The 18,789-nt window shown below is 53.3% G+C and overlaps 4 protein-coding genes across 4 annotated transcripts in view; all 4 read left to right on the forward strand.

Moving 5' to 3' along the window:
* The window catches only part of LOC104299838 (protocadherin gamma-C5-like), a 202,516-nt gene that overhangs the window by 86,599 nt on the left and 97,128 nt on the right, over positions 1–18,789 (forward strand). The window lies entirely within an intron of this gene.
* LOC128897957 (protocadherin gamma-A12-like) lies at positions 20–7,956 on the forward strand. Its single transcript, XM_054168612.1, has 2 exons — positions 20–2,467; positions 7,720–7,956. Exons 1-2 carry the CDS (start codon positions 20–22, stop codon positions 7,954–7,956), a joined length of 2,685 nt encoding a protein of 894 aa, XP_054024587.1.
* Positions 8,002–10,443, forward strand: LOC128897958 (protocadherin gamma-B5-like). Its single transcript, XM_054168613.1, has one exon. The coding sequence runs from the start codon at positions 8,002–8,004 to the stop codon at positions 10,441–10,443; it is 2,442 nt and encodes an 813-aa protein (XP_054024588.1).
* Positions 12,725–15,866, forward strand: LOC104301314 (protocadherin gamma-A5-like). Its single transcript, XM_054168614.1, is given in 4 exon segments — positions 12,725–13,029; positions 13,031–14,806; positions 14,808–15,543; positions 15,861–15,866. Coding segments are annotated over 4 exon segments (2,823 nt in total).

Here is an 18,789-nt window from a genome sequence, read left to right on the forward strand (position 1 = left end):
CGGCGGTGAGGCGGCCGAGATGTGTGTGGCGGGGAGGATCCAGGGCCGGCGGGCGCGGGCCCTGCTGTGCTGCGTTCTGATGTCGCTGTGGGAGACAGCGTGGGGTCAGCTGCGCTACTCGGTGCCGGAGGAGATGCCCAAGGGCTCCTTCGTGGGAGACGTGGCCAAGGATCTTGGGCTGCAACTGCCGGTGCTTAGCGACGGCGGCGTCCACCTTGTCTCTGAAGGTAGGACGCAGTATTTCTCTCTTCACGGGAAGACGGGACATTTGGTGACGGCGGAGAGGATAGACAGAGAGCAGCTGTGCGATAGTGAGCAGCAATGCCTGCTGCGGTGTGAGCTGATAGCAGAGGGAGAAATGAAGATTTACAGAATCACAGTGGAAATCACGGACATTAACGACAACGCTCCCAGCTTCAAAGATACTGAGCTGGAGGAGAGAATAATCGAAACGAGGGCCCCAGGATCTCGGTTTCCCCTGCCTGAGGCTCATGACCCGGACTCGGGGCCGAATTCCCTGAAGAGCTATGAGCTGGGCGGTGACGAGCACTTCTCACTGGCAGTGCAGGAGGGCCCCGGCGGTGATCGGCGACCTGAGCTGGTGCTGGCCAAGGCGCTGGACCGGGAGGAGGCAGCGTTTCACAATTTGGTGCTGAAGGCGAGGGACGGTGGAGAGCCATCGCGGACGGGCACGGTGCGCATCCGTGTGTCTGTGCTGGATGCAAACGACAATGCGCCCGTGTTTAGTCCTGCAGAGTACACGGTACGTGTGCCCGAGGACGTGGCCGTGGGCTCCGCCCTCGTCAGCGTCACGGCCACTGATGCCGACGAAGGGATGAACGGGCACGTGAAATACTCATTGAAGAAAATCACAGAGAAAGCTTCTAAGATTTTCCAGCTGGATTCTGAGACTGGAGTGATCATATTAGTGCGGCCCCTGGACTTCGAAGAAGGAGACTCGTACGAGCTGGAGGTTCAGGCACGAGACGGCGGAGAGCTTTTCGACACGGCCAAAGTAGTGATCATCGTGACAGATATGAACGACCACGAACCTCATATTTCGGTGCGTTCAGCACTGACTGAAATTCCTGAGGATGCGCAGTCAGGGACGGTGGTAGCCCTGCTCCATGTGCAGGACCGGGACTCAGGAGCCAACGGCCAGGTGCGGTGTTCTCTGGATGCTGGCGTCCCTTTTCGTCTGGAGAAGTCGTTTGAGGATTATTACCGCGTGGTGACGACTAAGGAGCTGGACCGGGAGGAGGTGTCGGAGTACAACATCACGGTGAGGGCGGCCGATGGCGGGTCGCCGCCCCTGTGGAGCAGCACGGTGCTGAACCTTAGGGTGCTGGACGTGAACGACAACGCGCCGGTGTTCAGCGAGGCGAGCTACAGCGCCCGGCTGCCCGAGAACAACGCGGCGGGCGCGCTGGTGCTGACGGTGCGGGCGCGGGACGCGGACTGGGGTCAGAACGCGCGCGTGCGGTACCGTCTGGGCGAGGGGCGGGTGCGTGGCGCGGCGCTGTCGTCGTACGTGTCGGTGCAGGCGGAGACGGGCGCGCTGTACGCGCTGCGCTCCTTCGACTACGAGGAGGTGCGCGAGGTGGGGCTGTGGGTGCTGGCAGAGGACGGCGGCTCGCCGGCGCTGAGCAGCAACGTGTCGGTGCGGATCGTGATCGTGGACGAGAACGACAACGCGCCGCAGGTGCTGTACCCGCCGGCGGCGGGCGTGTCCGGGTCCGGTGTCCGTGGCTGGTCGGGGGTGGAGCTGGCGCCGCGGTCGTCGGAGCCCGGGGCGCTGGTGGCCAAGGTGGTGGCGGTGGACGCGGACGCGGGGCAGAACGCGTGGCTGTCGTACGAGCTGGCCAAGGCGACGGAGCCGGGGCTGTTCCGCGTCGGGCTGCACAGCGGCGAGGTGCGCACTGCGCGCTTCCCGCTGGCCCGCGACGCTGCCCGGCAGAGCCTGGTGGTGCTGGTGAAGGACCACGGCCGGCCGGCGCTGTCGGCCACGGCCACGCTGACCGTGGTGCTGGCCGAGAGCGTGGCCGAGCTGCTGGCCGAGCTGGGCAGTGAGGCTGCGGCGGCGGTGCCGGGCGAGGCGGCGGGCAGCCTGACGCGCTGGCTGGTGCTGGCCGTGGCGGCCGTCTCCTGCCTCTTCCTCGCCTTCTTGCTGCTGCTGCTAGCGCTGCGCCTGCGGCGGTGGCGCCGCTCGCAGCTGCCTCCTCCGGCGGGCGGTGCCTTGCGCGGCGTCCCGGCCACGCACTTCGTGGGCATTGACGGCGTGCGCGCCTTCCTGAGCTCCTACTCACACGAGGTGTCGCTGACCGCCGACTCACGCAAGAGCCAGCTCCGCTTGTCACCCGGTAGCTGCTGCGACACCCTCCCTGCCCGCCCTCTGCCCGACGAGCCCGCGCCGCTGCTTGGGGAGGACCCTGCCGGCTCCTGCCCACAGGACGTCGACAGTGCTCGGGTGAGTGCCTGATCCTTACGCTTGCCGTTTGCTGTCTCTTGGTTTTCTTCTGCTATCTCTTCCAGCCCTGCTCTGGCTGCCACCGATGCAGGGCTCCTGACAGGAAAGGCAAAGCTTTCTGCAGCACCCTGCTGGCTGCTGCCGCTCTCCCTGCCAGCAGGTGTCTGCGGGTTGCTGTCTCAGTGTGACAGTTGATGTGGAAGGCAGGATCAATGACAGACTGCTGTTGTCTGGAGTTTGTGTAGAGCTGGGCTTTGGTTTTCATTGTTTTCTTTAACTGGTGTAACCACGGTATTCTTGTCACTTTGAGCTCTACTAAAGGGAAGTGTTTGTTGCGTTATCAGCTGGTAGCATTTTGCATTATGAGCAGGGTCAGACCTCTTCCCAAGAGCACATTTACTCGGATGGGATGAGATTGCCTTGAATCAGAATATTTTTGCAGAAATGCTTATGGTTTCTACTTCTCTTCAGCTTCTCTCTTTCTCCATAAGCAGACAGCAAGGTATTGTCATTATTTTTGCCTGTGCTTTGAATTTTGTGCATCCATAGTGGAAGTGCTCCTTTCTAGATTTTACACTTTTTAATTTCCTCCCCAGTAGACTTGTGAGTTAATACACATGTTTGTGTGAAGTCTGTGGTGTGATGGTTTTGATGAACCTTGAAGAGAAATATTTTTAGGCAAACCCCTCTTTGATGTCCTCTGCTTGAGACTTCACCTTGCAGCTTGTGAGGACTTGGAGATGTGGCTCAGGATGTGTTGAAAATCCTAAGAGAATGCATTGCACCTTTCCCATGGATGCCTGAGAAAGAGCAAAATATATATTTGCTAAATACCTGAATTTTGTACCTTCTCTAAGTGCCATCTTCTAGAAGAAATCACTTCCTTTCTGCTTCTGTTACCTTCTCTCTATGCTTGTTGTCATGAAAGTCAGGGTTTGTGTCTGATAATGTGTGGATGGCCAGATCTCATATATTTGTCACTGTCCTACATATACTTTTCATATTTACATGTGAGAAGGACTTTTATAGGCATGTATCCTCAAAGTGTTACTGGAAGAAATGCTCTTACTTGTTACATGGTGAGAAGTAAGATATTATCCATGGTGAGAAGTTCCCTGAGTGTTTTTGCTTTAGATAGAGTCTCTTTGAAAATGGAGAGAATTGATGACAGTAGTGGGAGCTGTGAAGGGTTTGAGAAGAGTATTGAGGATGCTGTGTTTGAGGAGGTAGTAGTGGAGCCATGGTATGTGGTTTGTTAATTCCCAGAGTTCATTGCTGTGGACCACATGAAATGAGTCTGGAGGTATCATATTTTTGGATATTGTCTAGCTCAGAACCTGAATGGCCAAGCTGTGGGGTCATGAGGATGATTTCCTGTTTCTGGTTCCTGAACATAAACCGTTTGTCCACGTTAAGCCTTGAGTATCATCTGTCTTCCAAGCTGCCCAACATGCACTGTGGTATCTTTGAGGTGTTACTTGGATGACTTTTTATTACCTCTAGCTTATGCACAGAAGCTAAAAGAGAATGTGTTCTACTTTCTCAGAAGATCAAGTCTGGTAAAAGAGGCTCATGAGAAGATGTTTACACTCAGAGTTTCATAGCTGCAGGAGATGAGCAGGCCACAGAGTAGAAAAGAATTGTTGAGATCTTATGGCTATTTCTTAAAAGGAATCATCCTGTTGTGTAGTTCAGTGAGGCCATAACCACAGTGAATACCAAGACTTTCCTGGTGAGTTTCTCTCAGAGCACTTTTCTTCTAATGCTTTTTTTGCTTTGCTTGTCTGTTTATGATTTGTTTTCCTTTCTTTGGTTTCTTGTCTATGTAGGTTTACTTGTAATTAGCAGAGGAATGTTGTTTAGCAATGAGTTGTGTGCTACTGCCTCCTGCTGCAGCAGGTGTGGAAGTCAGGAGATGCGAGCATCATCTTTGTGTTCTGTTATTGTTGGAGGGAATAGATGTAACCATGACCTTTGCGTAAGTGGCATCTCTGTGAAACAGGACATGTGACAAAACAAAGGGGAAGAGATTCCCCCTAAGCCATTGGTTTGATGACCTATTCTCTGCTGGATGACTTCTCTTTTATTTATCATCTGTGTGCTCTAGGATCTTTCTGTTTCTCCTCAGAATGGTGGTGAAGGGAACAATGTATCTCCCTTCTTGGTGTGATCCTGGCACATTATCCTTTCATGATACATTTTTACCAGCTATGACGAGGTCAGAAGCAAACTTAGAAGCTGTGTAATGCTGGAGAGAAGACATGGTGGAGAGGTCTTGGTGGGCAGTGGGACATAGAAGAGCAGGTGGTCATTTCTCTTACTGTCATAAACAGCATAGCTGTGTGCCTGATTGAGCGCTGTGAGATTTCAGCTCATTCTGATCAGTAAGTTTGGCTCAAGACCTCTTCCTCCATCTGATCCATTCATGTCTGTATATTTCTGGTTCTTAGCTTACTTCTTGTCATTAGCTGCAACTCACCACATGTGATCAGACACCTTGAAGTTATGTCACATCTGTGCCAATTGTTTGAGTGCAGGGACAGTGTTCATACTGACCTGTTTGCAACTGTGAAGAGAAAGGTACTGGTGGAGACACAGTTTGTGCTTTGCCAGTTCCCAGGGTCTGTTGCTGGCCTACAGAAAAGGCATCTGTCAAAGTGTCTGTTTTTCAATATAACATTGCTCACGCTCCAGCTCACCAAGCTGTGAGTTCATCACTTTACTTTCCAGCTGCAAGATGGTTCCTGTGAATGGTAGGTATTGGGCAGAGATGCAAACTTTGCACAATGGTACATCATGTGCTGAAGAACAATGATGTTGTCTTTCAGCAGATACTTGGATGATCTGGACTTCAATTGACTTCCAATAGCTTATGGATTTCTGAACCTTTTAGGGTTCTTCAAATTATCTGGGAGGAGCAGAAATCTCTTTTTGTGCACCTATGTTGTGATCCCTGGGATCAAAAAACCTTTCTTTCAGTGGAGTCTGCCTTCAGCGGCAGCTTTGCTGTTGTGTGATGTTTGGGCAGGGTGAAGTGCTCTGAAATGACTAAAAGGAAGCTGTAAAAGTTGAGTTTGACCTAGCTGTTAGATGAGGTCCACAGCTGTGTTTCCATGTGGTTTTTTTCCTTGCTTGATTATACAAAGGTAGCAACTGTATGGTCTGTGATGTGAGGGCATGGGTGAGCTTCTTGTGGACTTCTCACCATGCAGACACCTTTCTTGTGTACTTGCTAGAGTTGAAAGTATCAGGCGTGTTAACCTTCATTACTTGAGTTATTTAATTCTTGTCCAGGTCTAAAGGTGGGCCTAAGGTGTCACTGAATGTCATGCTCTTGTACTAAGACTTGCTCAATGTATTGGTTATTTTCTGTGACTTTGGAAGGTGGATGACTCAATGTAATTTTTTGTTTGATTCCATGCCCAGTGCTAAGGCCTGTGACATTCTTGCTTTGAGCTTTGGTTCTGTGTCATGAAAGTAGTGGACAATGCTTCAACAATGAAGTGTTTGTTCAATAACTGTATATGTAGGATGATGATGCATGGGTGGAAAAAATCTTATTATTCCTGTGGGAAATCTCATTTCCCCACATTACCTCCCTGTAATATTGTGATGTGGAGTTTCTTCATAGTTGGACTTAGATTTCCTTTTAGGCTTTGCTGGGAGGGCATTGTTCATTTTCCTCATTTCTGGAGAGTGCTTTTGCATTAGAAACTCTGAGTGTTGTTTTGCAGCAAATCCTTACTTCCCCTGGGAATTCTTCAGCCACCTGAAGATAGTCTAAGTTGCCTTAGCTTGAGGAAGTGGCCCATGAGAAGGTGTTTGTATTTATGACTTCATATTTGCATGCAGATTATGAGGCTACAGAGCAGAAAAATTGCTGAGAGCTGATGATTGTTTCCCTCTACTATGCAGTCCAGAGGAAGTGTTGAGTGTTACATTTGTGGCTGAACCCTCAGGGATGGGCAGGTGCCCTCAGGGATGAATTTCAAGAGCTGTGAAGACCATGAAGACTACCTGGTGAATTTATCTTATAACATTGGTTCATTGTCTTCCTGGTAAACTGGTTTTCTTCCTTGTTCCCTTTGTATGTAGGCTTAGTTCTAGTTAGTGGCATTATGCTCACAGCACTATGTGTTGAGTGTTGGTGCTTCCTGCTCACCCTACAGTGTTTGTGAAAGGCAGGATAAGTGCAGTTATATTTGTATCCTGGATTTGGTAGGGGGAGGAGAGGAAAGCATAACTTTAGCAGAAGTGATATCACTGTGGAACACTACCTGTGATAAGAGAGGGGATGCGAGTCCCCATAAGCTGATCCTCTTTTACTTCTGACATATATCAAGGCCTTCACAATTGTATTTCTTCACATAATTTTGTGGAGCAGACCGAGGTAGCTCCCTCCTTGATGTGATCATCGTGCATTGTGTTCTTGTATTATGTTTCTGTCAGTTGTGAGGGTAAGAAGAAAACCTGGAAGTTGTGCAGGGTGGGAGAGAAGACTCGGGGAATATCTGTGGGTGGAAGACCACTTCCCTGCTTGTAATCACTCCCCCTTAAATATTCAGTTCTGGTACCATGCAAATTTTTTCTCCTTCTGCTCAAGATTTTTGGTCTAAGAAAGATCCAGACATGTCTGTGTAGCTCTACTTCTTCCCTTTTAAGCAAGCAGTTCTTGTGAACAATATCCCTTGCCCATGGCAAAGAAGCACACATCTTCAAAAGTTCTTTTGCACTCAAACGATTCTTTGGTTCTATGAAAGATTCAGTGTGGTTTTGCACAGCCCCTCAATTATGGAGATGAAAAAAAGATAATTATTTTGAATGAGAAACACAACAGAAAAGGTGGTGTTTTTTTTTCCTGCCATCTTCTGATAAAGCAGCACCCATTGCCTTTGGGGTTAGGAATTCTCAGTGTATTCTCCTATAACAAATTGTCAGCAGTGGGTCAAATATCCAAGACATGAGAAAAAGGAAGAAATGCTTTTGAAAATAGAAGCCAGGTGTAGTCCTGGCACGAAAAGACTGAAATTATTTATTTGTAGGTGCTTTTTAATCTTATTAAGAGCAGCTGAGTAGCTGCTCAAGGAGATGACCTAAAAGCACCTGACAGCGAGTCTCACGTGAACTTCTTTGGATTCGCATGAAACAAGTGCTTCCGTGGTTCTGGATTCTAATAAAAGAGATACCCCAAAGCCAGGGGTAGCCCCTAAAGAGCCTCCAGAACTCTGGTCCCCTGTGGTGACTGCCATCAGGAGGCTGCGGTGGCGTCGCTGCGCCTCCGGGTGCCGCTGTTGCCCAACGCGGAGCGGCGCTGGAGAAGCAGCCGGAGCCGCCGCAGCGTCCGGCCCCCCGCAGACCTCTCTCTCGCTCGGCGCCAGCCTGAGCTGCAGGGGCACAGTGGAGCAGACGAGAGAGGCAACGCTGCGCCGGGAGCAGCGGCGTCCGAGCCGGAGCCGAGATCGCTACCATCTGTCGGCCTTTCCGCTTGACACCGAGAGCGGCTGGAAGGACGACTGCAGCGAGAGCTACACACAATGGCGGGCAGGCAGAGCCCGAGCCCTGGGAGGCGGCGGGCAGCCGGGAGAACGCTACTGCTGCCTGCTGTACTGCTGAGCTTGTGCTGCCGGGCGGCGCCGGAGCCTGTCCGCTACACCATCCCCGAGGAGCTGGGCAAAGGCTCTCTGGTGGGGCCGCTGGCGAGGGACCTGGGGCTGAGCCCGGCAGAGCTGCCGGCACGCAAGCTGCGTCTCAGCGCTGAGAAGCAATACTTCAGCGTGAGCGGGGACACCGGCAACCTGTACGTGAGCGAGAGACTGGACCGGGAGGAGATGTGCGGTGAGGTACTGACCTGTTCCGTCAACTTCGAGGCGCTGGTTCATGACCCGCTCAACGTTTTCCATATCGAGGTGGCGATCAAGGACATCAACGACAATGCCCCGCGGTTCCCTAAAGACAACATCCACTTCGACATTATTGAATCCACACTTCCCGGCGCCCGTTTTGCCGTGGGAGCCGCTGAAGATGCGGACGTGGGCAGCAATTCCCTAGAGGGCTACGAGCTGGAAGCCAACAAGTACTTTGAGGTGGATGTGAAGGAGAACGAGGACGGCAGCAAGTTCGCGGAGCTAGTGCTGCGCCAAGCGCTGGATCGGGAGAGAGAACAAAGCCTGCGGCTGGTACTGACGGCGCTGGATGGCGGCGACCCGCCCCTGAGCGGCACCGCCCAGCTCGTTATTAACGTCACCGACGCCAACGACAACGCCCCCGTGTTCTCTCAGGACCGGTACCGAGTGAGGCTGCGTGAGGACTCGCCGGCGGGATCCATGGTTATGAACGTCTCAGCTACCGACGCTGACGCTGGAACGAACGCCCGCATCACTTACGGCTTCGCGGAAATGCCAGCCAAAGTGCTTCAGAATTTTGTGGTGGACTCAGAGAGCGGAACCATCATGTTGCAGGAAGCACTGGACTTCGAAGAGACTCGAAGCTACACGCTGCTGGTGGAGGCGAGAGACGGTGGGGGTCTGCTGGCACACTGCAAGGTGGAGGTGGAGGTGCTGGATGTAAACGATAACGTGCCTGAAGTCATGCTGACATCAGTGTCCAGCCCGGTCCCCGAGGACGCTCCTGTGGGCACGGTGGTGGCCCTGGTGAAAGTGCGGGACCGTGACTCAGGGGAGAATGGTCAGGTGCGGTGCGAGCTGTCGGGAGAGGCGCCGCTGTCGCTCGTGGCGTCGTCGGGCGGTTCATACAAGGTAGTGACGTCTAACACGCTGGACCGGGAACAGGCAGCCGAGCACCGAGTGACGCTGGTGGCCAGGGACCGGGGCAGCCCGGCGATGTCGAGCCAAGTGGTGCTGGTGCTGGAGGTGTCGGACGTGAACGACAACGCGCCGGTGTTCGAGGAGGAGGTGTACAGCGCCTACGTGGCCGAGAACAACGCGGCGGGAGCGCCGGTGCTGCGCGTGCAGGCACGGGACGCCGACGCGGGTGCCAACGGGCGCGTCAGCTACTGGCTGGAGAGCGGCAGCGCGGACTCGTTAGCGCCGCCGGTGTCGGTGGAGGCGCAGAGCGGCGCGGTGTACGCGCAGCGCTCCTTGGACTACGAGCAGTGCCGCGAGTTCACGGTGACGGTGCGGGCGCAGGACGGCGGGGTGCCGGCGCGCAGCTCGACGGCCACGGTGCGCATCTTCGTGCTGGACCGCAACGACAACGCGCCGCGGGTGCTGTGGCCAACCGCAGCGTCGGTAGCAGGCGAGGCGCCGCCCTTCGAGGTGGTGCCGCGCTCGGCCGAGGTGGGCTACCTGGTGGCCAAGGTGGTGGCGGTGGACGCGGACGCGGGGCGCAACGCCTGGCTGTCGTACGAGCTGCTGCAGGCGCCGGAGCCGGCGCTCTTCCGCCTGGGGCTGCACAGCGGCGAGGTGCGCACGGCGCGGGCCGTGTCGGAGCGCGACGCGGCCAAGCAGCGCCTGGTGGCGCTGGTGAAGGACCACGGGCAGCCGGCGCTGTCGACCACGGCCACGCTGCACGTGGTGCTGGCCGAGAGCTTGCAGGAGGCGCTGCCGGAGCTGAGCGAGCGGCCGGCGGGCGCCGACTCGCCGGCCGAGCTGCAGTTCTACCTGGTGCTGGCGCTGGCTCTGCTCTCGGCGCTCTTCCTGCTCAGCCTGGGGCTGGCCCTGCTGGCGCGGCTGCGGAGGGCCGGGCCGCCCGCCGTCCTGCGCTGCCTGGGCGCGCAGCGCTTGTCTCTGGCGGGCGCCGCCTTCCCGGCCGACTTCTGCGAGGGCACCTTGCCCTACTCCTACAACCTGTGCGTGGCTCCGGGACGCGCCCTGACCGAGGCCGCTTGGCTGCCGCCGCCGCTGCCTTCAGAGGAACTGCTGGGTGGTGAGTCCTGCGGGAAGCCGAACCCAAATGACAGCACCGTCGCGGGAGACCCGCCCACTGACCCCGACTTGCCGCAGGTCGGTAAGCACTAGCGATCTTCTTTTTAAGTGTTCCTTGGCCTCTGCTCGTTTTACCTGGAGCTTTAATCCTGGGTGTGTGTGAATGGGAAGCGATGGTCCGTGTCTTTTGAACGAAGGAATATAGGAAGGAACGAGGTATCCCCCTTGCAGTCGTAGCAGACAGGTAGGGGCAGCGCTTGTGTTTTCTTTTGTGGTCACAGGTTCCCTTGAATGTTTGTCCAACACTCTCATTTGCGTTGTGTACAGTGAAAGCTGTAAGCAATGAGTCTTCGTGACTGACTTGGGAAAACATGGTGTAGGCTTCATGTTGGTGACATGCTCTTCCTGAATGTGGAACTTTCCCTGTGAAAGAATTTAAGGCTTGTTCCTCCTAGATGAGAGAGTGAAATTAATTGGTTTGAGTCAGTCCGTGTTAAATTAATGGCAAAGTGATGAATTTTTGGGTGCAGTCTAGAAAATTGAGTTTGATGGTTATTGATGTTGCCTTTTTTCCTTCATTATGTGGTTCAGGGTTTTGTTTGTTTGGTTTGGTTTGGTTTGGTTTTACTATGCTATATACTTGAACCTCCTGGAAAGATGGGTCCAAGATTCTTCCTTTGAAAGGAAAGTTCCCTGTTTTCTTCATGAAAGTTAGACTTTTTTTCCGACTTTGTGAATATTCACCTCGCGTGTGAATGTCGCAGAGTGCTGTCACATCATTTGCAGAAGGCTGCTTCAGAAATTGCAAAATTTATGGGATGAATAAATTTGGCCCGGACATAATGTTTGTGTTCTATCTGCACTTATTCTTGCTTTGGTTTTCTCGGGTGGTAATTCCCCCTTTTTTAGTCCTTCCTGATCCGTGTCTCATACACATGAGGGTGCTGAACGACATTTCATTGAAAGAAAGAGACAGTAATTCAGGCTCTCTTATTTCCCATTCTCTTTTCCCAAACTGTGGTCCTTGGGTGTGTCATGTTGACAGTGGAGTCGTATATGGAGGCATTCGGTCCCTCCGCCGCTTTTGCAACAGCTGTTGTGCCTGCCCCTCTGACAGCCAACTGCAAGTAGCTTCTCACTACTTTGATAACGACTCGAGTAGACAGGGAAATCAGTAATAATAGTAATTAGGCACTTTGAACGTGGCCGTTTACAAATGATCCTCCATAGTTCAGGTTAAGCAGCTCTATGGTGTTTTGGTGAAGAGGCATCCTACTGAAGTGAAGATTCAATAGATAGTTTATTATCTATATCTGCTATCTTTTACACCTTGATTTATGATAATAGAGAAGTTCATTCTTAGTCGTTCAGGGTGGGGAATTATTTTGGTGATTGTAAAAGCCTACAAGCCCTCCACATTTCCATGGGCAATCACCCGTTGAAGTCCATTAACTTTCCTTTCTCGCTATGAGCTGCACCAGAGCTCCCAGACATCAGTGATGTCATCATTTCTCTGACTTAAGAGAAGCTTTCAATTGCTGTCCTCCAGTTCAAGAAGTGTCCAAACCAGACGAATATCGGGGAGAGAAAGATCGTAGCAAACTAACCGTGTTGTATGAATGGAATACCCCCCGTATTGCTGGAGTAGGCTACAGAGTGCAGCAGTTCGGCCAGACGTACCTGGGTTTGTTCTGGTTGTACTTACAAAGCCATTTCCCCTGCATTTTGCATGGAATCGAGCAGATTACTTTGGTCAAAGTTAGTGCAGATGCTTTCTGCTTGCTGGGTAGTTGTGGTACAATCATTAGATTAACTTCCTCCTGTGCTATGCCCGCTGGAAGGTCTTCGTGAGAGAACTGCCAAAGCCTATGGAGGTGCTTCAGAAACTCCATCTCCTCAGGCGGTGTACGGGCTTAGATTCTACCTTTCACTTGACTGACCACAAGGTCTTCAGCCTTTAAGTGTCTAAAATCCGTGAGTGCTGCTGTTGTAGTTAATATGAAGTGTATTTCGTATGAAGAGTGGTATTTAATGCAAAGTTCCTGATGCTTTGTGAATGAGGGTGATGTTATTAATTTTCTGGGCGAGGGCAAGATCATCAGTTTCGGTTTTTCAGACCATGTTTTGGTTTGTTCTATGTCGAAGATTGGTTTAAAACAAAACAAAAATTCCTAAAGGGAATTTGGCTTTAGGACTAGAGGGCTATGACTCGTAATATATTTGCACTTCGTGTTCCAGAAAATAAGTGTTTTCTGTTCCATATATGGTCCTTAGAATGACATTATTCCCGTTCTAGAGAGGGATCAATTGTCATTAAAGAAATATAAATTTTAAAAATTAATAAAGTAATATTAAAAAACAACGAGCCAAGGGGATGAAGATTGTGCCAGCCTTCTATCAACAGTCCGAAAGCACAATTCTAAGCACCGTATTACGATATCAAGATCTCGTATCGTCACTGAAAGCTCTGAGCGAGGCATCTGCGGGCAGCGCCGTGTGGCTGCAGTTCCGGCAGCAGGCTGCGGGCGCCGCTGTTGACCGAGCAGGAGCCAGAGGAAGCCGGAGCGCTGCAGGCAGCCCCGCCCGCTGCGGCTCGGCTCGCTCGCTGGCTGGCTCGGAGTCGGAGCGGTCTGCGAGCGTCCCCGCGGTGCGGAGCCGAGCTGCAGCGAGCCAGAGGGGCTAGAGGCAGCAAGCGGCAGCGGCGAGCCGAAGCAGGAGCCAGAGGTGGATCGGAATCCGTTGCGGCGGCGATGGGCGCTGCGGAGAGGCGCTGGGGTCGGCCGGCGCGGGCCCTGCTGTGCTACGTCCTGCTGTACGTGTGGGAGGCAGCATGGGGACAGATGCGTTACTCGGTGCCGGAGGAGATGCCCAAGGGCTCCTTCGTGGGAGACGTGGCCAAGGACCTGGGGCTGCAGATGGCAGCGCCCCGGGACTTCAGCATCGTAGACCGAGGTAGGACGCAGTATTTCTCTCTGCACGGGAAGACGGGACATTTGGTGACAGCAGAGAGGATAGACAGAGAGCAGCTGTGCGAGAGTGAGCAGCAATGCGTGCTGCGGTGTGAGCTGATAGTGGAGGGAGAAATGAAGGTTTACGGAGTCGAAGTGGAAATCAGGGACATTAATGACAACGCACCCAGCTTCAAGGATGTTGAGCTGGAGGAGAGAATAAGCGAGACAGCTCCTCTAGGTTCACGATATCCTCTGGCAGAAGCTCATGACCCAGACTCGGGAACGAATTCCCTGCAGAGCTATGAGCTAAGCGGTGACGAACACTTCTCTCTGGCTGTGCAGGCAGGCCCCGGCGGTGATCGGCGTCCCGAGCTGGTGCTGGCCAAGGCACTGGACCGGGAGGAGGCAGCGTTTCACGATCTGGTGCTAAAGGCGAGGGACGGAGGAGAGCCATCGCGGACAGGCACGGCCCGGATCCGCGTGATTGTGCTGGACGCAAACGACAACGCGCCCGTGTTCAGCCCAGCAGAGTACACGGTGCGTGTGCCTGAGGACGTGTCTGTCGGCTCCGCCCTCGTTACCATCAGAGCCACCGACCCCGACGAAGGTTTCTATGGACACGTGAAATACTCTTTGAAGAAAATCTCAGAGAAAGCCTCGAAGATTTTCGAGCTGGACTCTGAGACAGGAGAGATCACATTGGTGCGGAGCCTGGACTTCGAGGAAGGAAAGACTTACAAACTGGAGGTTCAGGCACGCGACGGCGGCGGGCTTTCTGATACGGCAAAGATTGAGATCACAGTGACTGACGTCAATGACAACCGGCCTGAGATGACAGTGACATCTCAGCTGAGCGAGATCTCTGAGGATGCTCCACCCGGGACTGTGGTAGCCTTGCTCCATGTGCAGGACCGGGACTCAGGAGCCAACGGCCAGGTGCGGTGCTCTCTGGATGCTGGCGTCCCGTTCCGGCTGGAGAAGTCTCTTCAGGACTATTACCGCGTGGTGACAACTAAGGAGCTGGACCGGGAGGAGGTGTCGGAGTACAACGTCACGGTGAGGGCGGCCGACGGCGGGTCGCCGCCCCTGTGGAGCAGCACGGTGCTGACCCTACGGGTGCTGGACGTGAACGACAACGCACCGGTGTTCAGCGAGGCGAGCTACAGCGCCCGGCTGCCCGAGAACAACGCGGCGGGCGCGCTGGTGCTGACGGTGCGGGCGCGGGACGCGGACTGGGGTCAGAACGCGCGCGTGCGGTACCGTCTGGGCGAGGGGCGGGTGCGTGGCGCGGCGCTGTCGTCGTACGTGTCGGTGCAGGCGGAGACGGGCGCGCTGTACGCGCTGCGCTCCTTCGACTACGAGGAGGTGCGCGAGGTGGGGCTGTGGGTGCTGGCGGAGGACGGCGGCTCGCCGGCGCTGAGCAGCAACGTGTCGGTGCGGATCGTGATCGTGGACGAGAACGACAACGCGCCGCAGGTGCTGTACCCGCCGGCGGCGGGCGTGTCCCGGGTCCGGTGTCCGTGGCTGGTCGGGGGTGGAGCTGGCGCCGCGGTCGTCGGAGCCCGGGGCGCTGGTGGCCAAGGTGGTGGCGGTGGACGCGGACGCGGGGCAGAACGCGTGGCTGTCGTACGAGCTGGCCAAGGCGACGGAGCCGGGGCTGTTCCGCGTCGGGCTGCACAGCGGCGAGGTGCGCACTGCGCGCTTCCCGCTGGCCCGCGACGCTGCCCGGCAGAGCCTGGTGGTGCTGGTGAAGGACCACGGGCGGCCGGCGCTATCGGCCACGGCCACGCTGACCGTGGTGCTGGCCGAGAGCGTGGCCGAGCTGCTGGCCGAGCTGGGCAGTGAGGCGGCGGCGGCGGTGCCGGGCGAGGCGGCGGGCAGCCTGACGCGCTGGCTGGTGCTGGCCGTGGCGGCCGTCTCCTGCCTCTTCCTCGCCTTCTTGCTGCTGCTGCTGGCACTGCGCCTGCGGCGGTGGCGTCGCTCGCAGCTGCCTCCTCCAGCGGGCGGTGTTTTACGCGGCGTCCCGGCCACGCACTTCGTGGGCATCGACGGTGTCCGCGCCTTCCTGAGCTCCTACTCACACGAGGTGTCACTCACTGCCGACTCACGCAAGAGCCAGCTCCGCTTGTCACCCGGCAGCTGCTGCGACACCCTTCCGGCCCGCCCTCTGCCCGACGAGCCCGCACCGCTGCTGGGGGAGGACCCTGCCGCCGCTAGCCCCCACGACGCCGACGCTGCCCCGGTAAGTGCCTCTCCAGTGTCCTGCTGCCACACGCTTCCCCATTTTTGCCACTGCTGCTCCGCTGCCCTCTCCTTGCCCTGATCTGGCTGCTGCCGTGGCAGGGTTCTTGACATGGAAACAAAAATTTCCCGTGCTGGCTGCTGCCAGCTCTTGCTGCCGGCAGGTGACCATGAGGTCGTGGCTCAGGGTGACAACTGGTGTGGGAGGCAGGAGCAGTAGCAGGCTGCTGTTGCCTGGTGTTTGGTTAGAGTCAGATTTGTGTTTGCATCCTCTGCCAGGTTCTCTGTGTCCCATGACCCGTGTGATCCCACTTTTAGTATTAGCATGAGCTCTTCTCAAGGGAGGTGTTTGTTGCATTATCAGCCAATTAATGTCCTTCTTACGAGCAGTGTCAGATATCTTCCCAGCAGATGAGAGTGTCTTGGAACAGAGCATTAAACCTGACATGTCATTTATCTGCTCATGATAATCTACTCCTCTCAGTCTCTCTCTTTCTTCCTGATGACATGGTAAGCGGTAGCACATCTTGATACTCATCCATGTATTGGTGTTTGTGCATGGATCGGTGGAATGGGCATGGCAGTCTCTCGTTCCCTGGTGATGTCTCCTTGCATGTTGGGAAGGTGAAAGAGATTAGTAAAACTTCTATTATATGAGAAAGTCTCTGCCTTTCCTCCTGTGAAAGGTTGTAGCAGAAAATGCAAGATGTGTTTTGCTGAACCTTCAAGCTTTTAAGGCTGACATTGAAAATGTGAAATGATGTGTCTTGTCTAGACAATACATGTTATGCCAAGAGCTGTATGAGGATAGGAGAGGAGATAAAAGGAGAGAGAGTTTAGTTCTGTGCAAATGTCAATGACCTAATCTTCTCAAGGACAGCTTCTTCTTTGCCTTTAGACAATTGTGGGTTTTACTTCTCAGAAAACCAGTGACCAGGCAAATGTAACTTTATTATTAGCACACAGATGTAAAGATATCCTTTCAAAGCCTGTGGTGTGATGGTAGTTCACTCTGAGTAGAAATTGTCTGAGTAAAAGTGTCTTTGGCTTCATGTGTTTGAAATTTCTGAGAATCTTTTGCACCATGCAGATTTTGACTTGTTCAGGCTGTGAGTCCTGGGACATGTGCCTGGGGAGCTGTTGAAAGGCCCAAGAGTATGTGTTTCTCCTTTCCCTGTTTGGTGCCCAGCTGTAATACCAGGTATTGGGAGCCTCATCTTAGACACCATGGTATTCCAGCTCTCTTGTAATCTCTGGAGGTTCCTCCTCTGTGTTTGCTGGTAGTCATTGCTTCTTACATGACATCACAACTTACATTCCTTACTTACCTATGGTAAATGCCATAATTGGAGCTTTGGGATGAGCAAACTGTGTATTCCTTACCTACTAAATACCTGAATGACGAACCTACCCCAAGTACCGTGTTCTAGAAATGTACATCCTGATCCCTTCTCTTCTGTGGGTGTTAAGTTACTGCACTGATCCAGATCTTAGTTTGTGATAATGGGTGGACAATCACCTCTGTCACATTTGCCTGATTGTCCTCTCATGTTTACAGCTGCACTTATTGCATTGCTTGTTTTGGTGTTCTGAAGGTAAGTCTTTTCTATTGGTACATTTGTCTGTCAGGTATGTGCCTTCCATGATTACAGCTGTGAAGAGAAAGATTTCCTCTGAGTGTTCCTGGAAGAATGCTCTTGCTTGTCATGGACATGGTCAGGAGAAGTTGTCAGTGTGACTTTCTTTTCCATTTGCAAATGATGAACATCTCTGACAGTGATGTAAGGCATGGACTGTTTGAGAAGAGTCATGTTGGTTCTGTGTATGAAGAGTCACTGGTGCATAAATGAGATGTGTTCCATTGTTTCCCAGGGCTACATGAACTGAGTCTGGAAGTGTCTTGTATTTGGCTGTTTCACTGCTGGAACTCCACCTGGCCAAGCTGTGGCTCTTCAGTTTGCTTTCCTGTTAAATGCTGTCCCTGTGAATGGTGGTTTTCTCCTGTTTCCCTAAGAAGCCACTGAGTGACATGGGTTTGGGCCTGGGGCTGGTTGCTGAAATATTGGATATTGTCTGTGGAGCAAACAGAGGTGGTGAATGCAGAGGGTGAGAGATCAGGGAAATAGATGGATCGATGTGGTGTTGACTGAGCACTGGTTTGATTTCCTGCTTGGTGTCAAGGCCTGTGTCACTCCTGCAGTGGTGCTGGTGACTCTGTCCTGAAAGGCTATGACAGTCCTCTAGCACTAAAGTATTTGTGCAATTAACTCTCCCTGTAGAACATTGACTAGCCCCAGAGTAGAAGGGCTTGTAATTCCTCTGTGAAACTTCCTTGCCTCTTCTGTATCTCCCTGTAGCATTGTGGTGTAGGCTTCCTTCATAGTTGTTTCACTTTATCTCAAGGTTGTGTTGCCTGGAAGGTTGTGGTTCAGTGTCCCCATTTCTACTGCTGCTTCTGCACTTGAGACTGTGAGTGTTCTTTTGCAGCACATACTGACTTCAGCCACTTAAGAATTCCAGGTGTGAGGAGAATGAAGCAGAAGCTAAACAGGAATGTGTTCTACTTTCTCAGAAGACTGAGCCTGAGAAAGAAACCCATGAGAAGGTGTTTCCACTTAGGGCTTTGTACTTGTAGGAGGTGATCAGGCCACAGAGTAGAAATAATGATGAGGGCTGGTGGCTATTTGTTAAATATTCACCCCCTTCTCTATAGTCCAGAATGAGGCCTTAGGGCCACACTTGCAGCTCGAGATAGGAATGATTTTCAGGTGCTTTCCTGGGCCAGAAAAATCCTCATTATCAGTACAGACTGGGGATGAAGTGATCAAAAGCAGCCCTTCAGAAAAGGATTTGGGGATGCTGATGGAGAAGCAGCAGGACATGAGCAAACACTGTGAGCTTGCAGCCCAGAAGGGAAATTGCATCCTGGGTTGCATCTGGATCTGTGACCAGCAGATCCAGAGAGGGGATTCTGCCACTTTGCTGTGGTGAGACCTCATCTGGAGGACTGCATCCAGACCTGGAGCCCTCAATACAGGAAGGGCATGGACCTGATGGAGCAGATGCAGAGGAGGGCCACTAAAATGATCATGGGGTTGGAGCACCTCTGCTGTGACGGAGCTGGGCTTGCTCAGCATGATGAAGGCTCTGGGGGGAAATGTAACAACCATCCAATACTTGAATGGGGCCTTCTACAAGAAGGCTGGAGAGATACTGTTTGCAAAGTCCTGGAGTGATAGGAAATCAG

This window comes from Dryobates pubescens, chromosome 16, assembly GCF_014839835.1.
Source record: "Dryobates pubescens isolate bDryPub1 chromosome 16, bDryPub1.pri, whole genome shotgun sequence".
Classification (NCBI taxonomy): domain Eukaryota; kingdom Metazoa; phylum Chordata; class Aves; order Piciformes; family Picidae; genus Dryobates; species Dryobates pubescens.

Bases quoted from the DNA above. Each gene is read 5' to 3' on its own strand.
- LOC128897958 (XM_054168613.1), top strand. From the start codon at position 8,002: ATGGCGGGCAGGCAGAGCCCGAGCCCTGGGAGGCGGCGGGCAGCCGGG.
- LOC128897957 (XM_054168612.1), top strand. From the start codon at position 20: ATGTGTGTGGCGGGGAGGATCCAGGGCCGGCGGGCGCGGGCCCTGCTG. The intron at 2,468-7,719 runs GTGAGTGCCTGA...GACTGCCATCAG, and splicing joins AGGACGTCGACAGTGCTCGG to GAGGCTGCGGTGGCGTCGCT.